The 6,066-nt window shown below is 35.7% G+C and overlaps 1 protein-coding gene across 5 annotated transcripts in view; it reads right to left on the bottom strand.

The window, feature by feature from the left end:
* Positions 1-1,040: 1,040 nt before the first annotated feature.
* The window catches only part of SBF2 (SET binding factor 2), a 254,794-nt gene continuing 249,768 nt past the window's right edge, over positions 1,041-6,066 (bottom strand). For 3 of the 5 annotated variants that reach the window (XM_027884518.1, XM_027884516.1, XM_027884519.1), the window contains 2 exons: positions 3,880-4,011; positions 3,059-3,603 (listed from right to left, as the gene is read on the bottom strand). In XM_027884518.1, the coding sequence (XP_027740319.1) occupies positions 3,505-3,603; positions 3,880-4,011 (231 nt within the window). In that variant the 3' untranslated portion in view covers positions 3,059-3,504. Of the gene's footprint in view, positions 3,604-3,879; positions 4,012-6,066 lie in introns of all 5 variants that reach the window. The other 2 variants (XM_027884515.1, XM_027884520.1) reach the window with 2 other exon arrangements.

Genomic DNA, 6,066 nt, shown 5'->3' with positions numbered 1-6,066 from the left:
GTAGGCAAAATCTGGGAAGCAACTGATCCAGTACAGACAATACCCCAGAATGTAGGTACGATAGTGATTCTCAGCATGAACTTCAGCGTAACTGGGGAATGGGCAGATTAATTTCAGTTTTCTGACTCCCCAAAGCAACCACAGGATAATCATGAACAGACAAAATATTTGGATGATCATAAATATGAAAAATGAGAAATGTGGTGCAGCCACTTACAGATACTCCAAGAATATTACAGGATGAAAAGGTGAAATGACAGTATTTGGAAAAGATAGCCACATTTTTGTTATGTCTGAAATTCACAAAATATCAGATACAAATAATGTGTGTGGGATGTGATACAAAATTCTGAACATTTGTTCTTGGGCCTGTTAGCTGTTTGTGTATCATTACATAACCACTGACCCACACATGTGGCATGCTAAGTATTTTATTTTTTAGTGTACTAACTCTAAGGTTCCATGAAAAGTACGAATTTTTACAGAAAACACTTGTTTTTTAGATAGGAAAAAGAAATCAAACATAATATCTCAGTAACAACTCTTCAAAGCTTAAACTCGGTTCATTCCATTGCCTACTATGTGGATGTTTTGTTACTGAACACAGAAGGGCAAACAATTTCCTTCTCTTATGTAAGGCCCATTGTAATTCTCTTTTCTGCAGCAGGAACGTTATGATACACAGCATGGGATGATGACACACCAGAGGGAGAACGTTTGCCTCATCCCCAACTCCTGAACAGGTTCCTTTTTCTGGAAAATTTTCGCAGAATATGAAGGTGAATCCCTTTGCGTACAGAATTTTCCCCAAAGAAATTCTCGGTTTCTAGTGCTCTACTGCTGCTGCCACAACTTAAATACACAGGCAAACCTTGCAGCTCATGCTATAAAAAACTTCTCCACATTTTTTCTAATAGTCTTTGTTCGAATCTTCATTTTGCAAAGAAGAGACCCTCAGGGGCACTGCAAACTTGTGTCTTCACACCAAGAGCCTATTTCTACTATTTCCTTGTATATTCCTCATACAAACACCACAAATATAATTCATCTCATTTCAGCTTTTATTTGGGTATTTTTAAGTTAAGTTGCTCAAGTCCATTCTCCATCAATACAGACACTAAAAATTGAGATCAACATTTAAGGCAACATCAGCATCCATGCCAAGCTCAGTATGCAAACCGTATCATCTAAGCACCACAGCATCCCAGAATTGTCACAGGTCCCCTACCTCCGTCACACATTCCCTTTCCGTTTTACCTCTGCTACCCCACACTGCACTCAGGAACTCCATTTAGATGCACATTCTCAAGTAAGACCTTGCCATTTTTTTTAGATTTTATTTCTTATGAACTAGATCGTTGTTGCAGAAAGTGATATGAGTGAGAGACGTTTCAGGGTGAAAGTATGCAGTTGACTTATGTTGCAACACCACAGAGAATTTTTTTTAAAATATATTTAACATCATTTTTCAATGACTTAGTACGAACATTATGTGTATTTTTTTAGCCTTTTAGTAAAGGCTATACATTGAGACTTGTTAGAATGACAATTTTGCTTTAAATTCTGACTTTTTTAGTGTTACTGTTGACAAGTGTTTGAGTTAAGGATGCTCAAGTGCAACTTTGATGTAAGAATATTTACAAGTATACAAAAGACCACATAGTTCTTAATACACCCACTATTCTTAATACAGAGTAAATAAGGATTTGTCTTGTGCCCATGGAATATTTCAACATGTGGGTTTTGCTCTTTTCTCTTTTACAGTAAAAGGAAAGGTTTTACTTTTCCTTAAGAAGTGTATTTATTACAAGATGGTTAGCATACATATATCACATAACATACAAGAGTTAAAATGAACTAGTTACAAAATAAGCAGTGGTATGTATATTTTCATATAACCTAAGAACACGATCAGTATTTTACAAAGTACATATAAAAGTACTTCATATACAAAGAAAAATACAAATGTGCAAACACCATTGTCACAGGTGGAAATTTGTCAATTGAAAAATGCTAGAAAAATCCTTCATATTTTTGTTTTGAAATTGCAAAGGCATTAAAAACAGCTGCATTTCCTATTGTGTGTGGTGAGAAATCTAGGTTCTTTCTGACAAAATACATTAGTTATAAAAAAACCCACAAAATTTAATAACTGAAAAATCTTGTAAGTATAGTCAGTTTGGTTAGGCTGACATTAAATTACAAGCAGAACGTCTGGAAAAATGAGAAAATAGTGAATCATATATACAGACCTTTTGTAATATTAGTGTGCTATTTAACATATTAACATTTCAAAGTAAAAACAATGGCTTTGTTACCTACATATTCTACTCAATGTCCTCACTATTTGTAGACTGTAAAATTTCTGCTAATTTGGGGCTATTAAAAATGTTTTGCCAGGATTTTAAGCAGAACAAACACAATTTCATCAAAAGTAAAAATCTATAAACAGTCTTCCAATTAATGTGCAAAAAAATGTTTAAAAAGTATCAAATCACAACACATCAAACTGGATTATGTACATATTTAATATCTGTAAATGTTGTTAACTAGCTAGTATTGTTCTGCTACAAATAACTTACCTCTGTCCTGCAAAATGTCTGCATTTTAAAGATTTCAGTGCAAGTGCTTGCTTCATTGTTTAGTGCATTATCATGTTCGTTATTTTTTATTTTACAGTGAGCAGAACAGCATATAAATTAACATATACAACTCACACAAAAGAGATCTTTCTTCTACTGAATTCCTAGTTTGATGTTCTCCATTTCTCCTGGATAGTGTTGGCCAGTTTTCTTTCATTTATCCCATTGTAATTGCAAACAGAACCCAAAATAAAAGTGCTATGGACTTCAGATAATCCCTAGAATTTGAAATTCCATAACGACATTGCAGAAGCACTCAGCAGAGCACAAGGTTAGAGAATGACCTGCACACTGAGAAGACACTTGAAAGTCACTTTTTGGTCTTTAAAAAATATCAACTGTCTATAAACACTGGCAACCTGATATGTATGTCACTGGACTCACTAAAAAAAAGCTTTATTTATCTATTTGCTTTGAGGAATTGTAGACATGTTCCCTCTTGTTCGTGACAAGCTTGGAAATAAAGACATTCTGCTTAAAAATCTAAATAAAGTAAAAATACGCTTCTTCTTGGAGGGAAGATTTCTACCAATTCCTTTGGACAGGTTTCCTAATAGAATAGCTCTGAAATGAGAAAACCGGGTTTAGATGATAGTGCAAGTACAGCCCACCTTTATAGCTAGGAATTGTACTGAAGAAAGAGGGAATTCAGGATAAATGGATTATTATTTTTCCAAGTCCTCCCTGCAGAAAAAAAAAAATAGCAGTTACAGTGGTTATAATTATTAAACAGAAAAGGAACTTTAGCGCATTTTGAACTTTAATGGCTGAAATGTAAGGAAGGCGGGTTGTCTGTCAGTAACATTCCAGAACTTCGCTTCTTCCAGGAAGAGCTGCTTTTATCATGGAACGCTTTTCCTTTCTAAGCATCTGAAATGCAGCTCTGGATCCTATCCATCCATTGTTGAGCGCTCTGTGCATCTTGGGCACAAAAATTATACACACGTTTATTTGTCTTCAACTGCGAAGGAAGAACAAGAACGCAAAGACAAGTCAAGTCAGCACATAGAAAAGGAAACTCACAAACTCAAAACTGTAATAATCAATGTGCTAATTGAGTGTGAACGTCACATCTTTGAACCGTTGCCTTGAGAGTGGTGCTGGTTGTATAAAACCTTGAGATGGTATGACAGCTCCTTCCCAGCTTACACTTTCCCAAAGGACTGAAAGTAGCAGGTCAAACACACCAATGGAAGAAATTTCACACACAGATCAAGTAAAGACCGGATGTACTTACATCAAAAAATGCTTTTTCACTCGCATGTTTCGGGGCTCCAATTGTTGGAGACGCAGGAATCACAGTTTCTACTTCTGCAAGGTCTATGTGTCCCTTACAGCTTGTATCCTCACCGGAGTCATAGTAGCGCAGCTGGGCCACAAGAGAGAAAGAAATCCAAATGTTATTTAGATGGACCATGGAGTGGTAAGGGTGGGAGGCACAAACATGATTAGGAGCTGAGGAGATGGGGGGAAAAGTGTTTTGTCACCAGGGTTTCAAAGCAGGGAAGTAAATAGTCACGGGTTGCTTCTGGGCAGAGGACACGTGAAGCGTGAAAGCAGGACCTGGTCTTCAGGATTCAGCATTCCCTATCAGATTTTGTAACAGAAACCAGCTCTCTACTGTTCATTACATTCGAACTAACACAGAAGCTTTTACTTCACCAAGGCATTAAGAGAACTCCCTGTATTTCAAGATTTTAAAATGATCAGCAAAAGTTCAAGTGTAATTTTAGGTAATTATAAACGACATAGGAAACTCACATTTTCCTATACTGCACATAGTGGTTGAATGAAGTCTACTTTTCTTTTTTTTTTTTTTCCTCCTTGCAAAGATACTTCAGTATGAAGTTTATTCACTCTGTAAACTGAGTTTCAACATGGAAGCAAGTTCCAAAAAAACCCAATACCAAAAACCTGACGAAACCCCAACAAATTCCCATAAATCAATGCAAATCAGTAACACAAACCTTCACAGCAAAGGTTAAACAACAGAATTCCAACTAAGATTGACCTGTATTACTTGTACATTTATTATATTCAGAAGGGTATTTGGCTATACAAAAAATTAAAGTATTTTTTTCTCCTGCAAAATGAACCTTCTCTCCCATATATCAGGAGGAATAATTACAATCAGCACTTTTGCTGATATTTTCCCACACTAATCCAAAAATTCTCAGTCACCATTTCAAAAGATCATTGTCTTTATCTATATTACATATTTTTAAGTGTATCAACTACAAAAAAGTAAGATTTTTTTAAACAAAAGCATGACATGAGTCTCAAAGGTTACAACCCCCATTGTGTGGAATATTTGGCTCAATGAAGATTACTGCCTCATGACCCACCATTATTTGAAGCACCTGAGGCCACAAATTTCTACTGCAGAATTCTGGCACACATTGTAAATTGGATAAAAAGTTTAGACCAACAGATCTTTTCTGCTTTTGGTGCTCTTTGCTGTAACAATGATTAGGTGCAAAATATATATGAATAATTTTGCTACTAAATGTATGTGATTATTACTAATCTAAAATGCTGCTGTATATGGCACCTGAAATGATTGTGCAATCAGGAACTTAGCATTTCAGGATTTTTAGAAATAAAGATTTGAGATGAAATTTTAACCTATTTTAAGTAATTTACAAAATGCAAACTCATTTCAGAGAGATCTGTGTTCCTGCTCTCCATACTAGACATTCATACAGAGATTCCAGGTCAGTGGCTACAAAAAGCCACTAAAAAGTCAAGTGAAGTAAATGGATTTTTCTGCTGAGGTAATTCAGACTATGATTTTCCAGGGTAGATAATGCCCTTTCATTTGCAAAGAAAAATGCTCATGTTAAAGAGCTTGAGGAACAAAGAGGCTACAAAATACACACTGAGCATGCAATAATTACTACAGATTCAACATGAATGCCTGAATTAAACTTGCTCAGTTGTGGTATTAGCTCTCAGCATCCCAACTGCACTCCAGGAGATACCTTTTAAGTTCTTCCCTCTAGTTCAAAAAAGAGTTTTCAGTTCTTTTGGAAACCAAAGAGGTCATGTTAAAGGGCAAATTATGTTCACCACTTAATTGCTTAATTATATTCTAGAGTTAGCAGTGCGTAAAAAGGTTGCTTGCAGTGCTTGTATACCACAAATCCCAGAACCTGTCCTCAGGCACTACATGGCTTTTTTCCCCTTAGCTATGAAGTAGGCAAAAAATGTTTGGGCCCAAACAAAAATGCATGACTTCCAGTCCAAGAAGTCTTTCAATGATTACATGCTAAATAGTTATCACTCTCTCAAAAACAGCGAAGTACTAAAACCCCTCTGTCCATGCAGGGTGCTGTATCAGCTACAGGATACACAAGATAAACACAGAGAGGTCTAGAATGATGTAACACACATCACATCTGAAAATAATCATTATTAGTATTGT

The sequence above is a fragment of the Empidonax traillii genome, unplaced genomic scaffold, assembly GCF_003031625.1.
Source record: "Empidonax traillii isolate 1590-97213 ecotype Southwest subspecies unplaced genomic scaffold, ASM303162v1 scaffold148:size1803964, whole genome shotgun sequence".
NCBI lineage: Eukaryota > Metazoa > Chordata > Aves > Passeriformes > Tyrannidae > Empidonax > Empidonax traillii.
The sequence above is the reverse complement of the archived record's forward strand: the minus strand, read 5'-3'. Positions and strand labels throughout refer to the sequence as shown.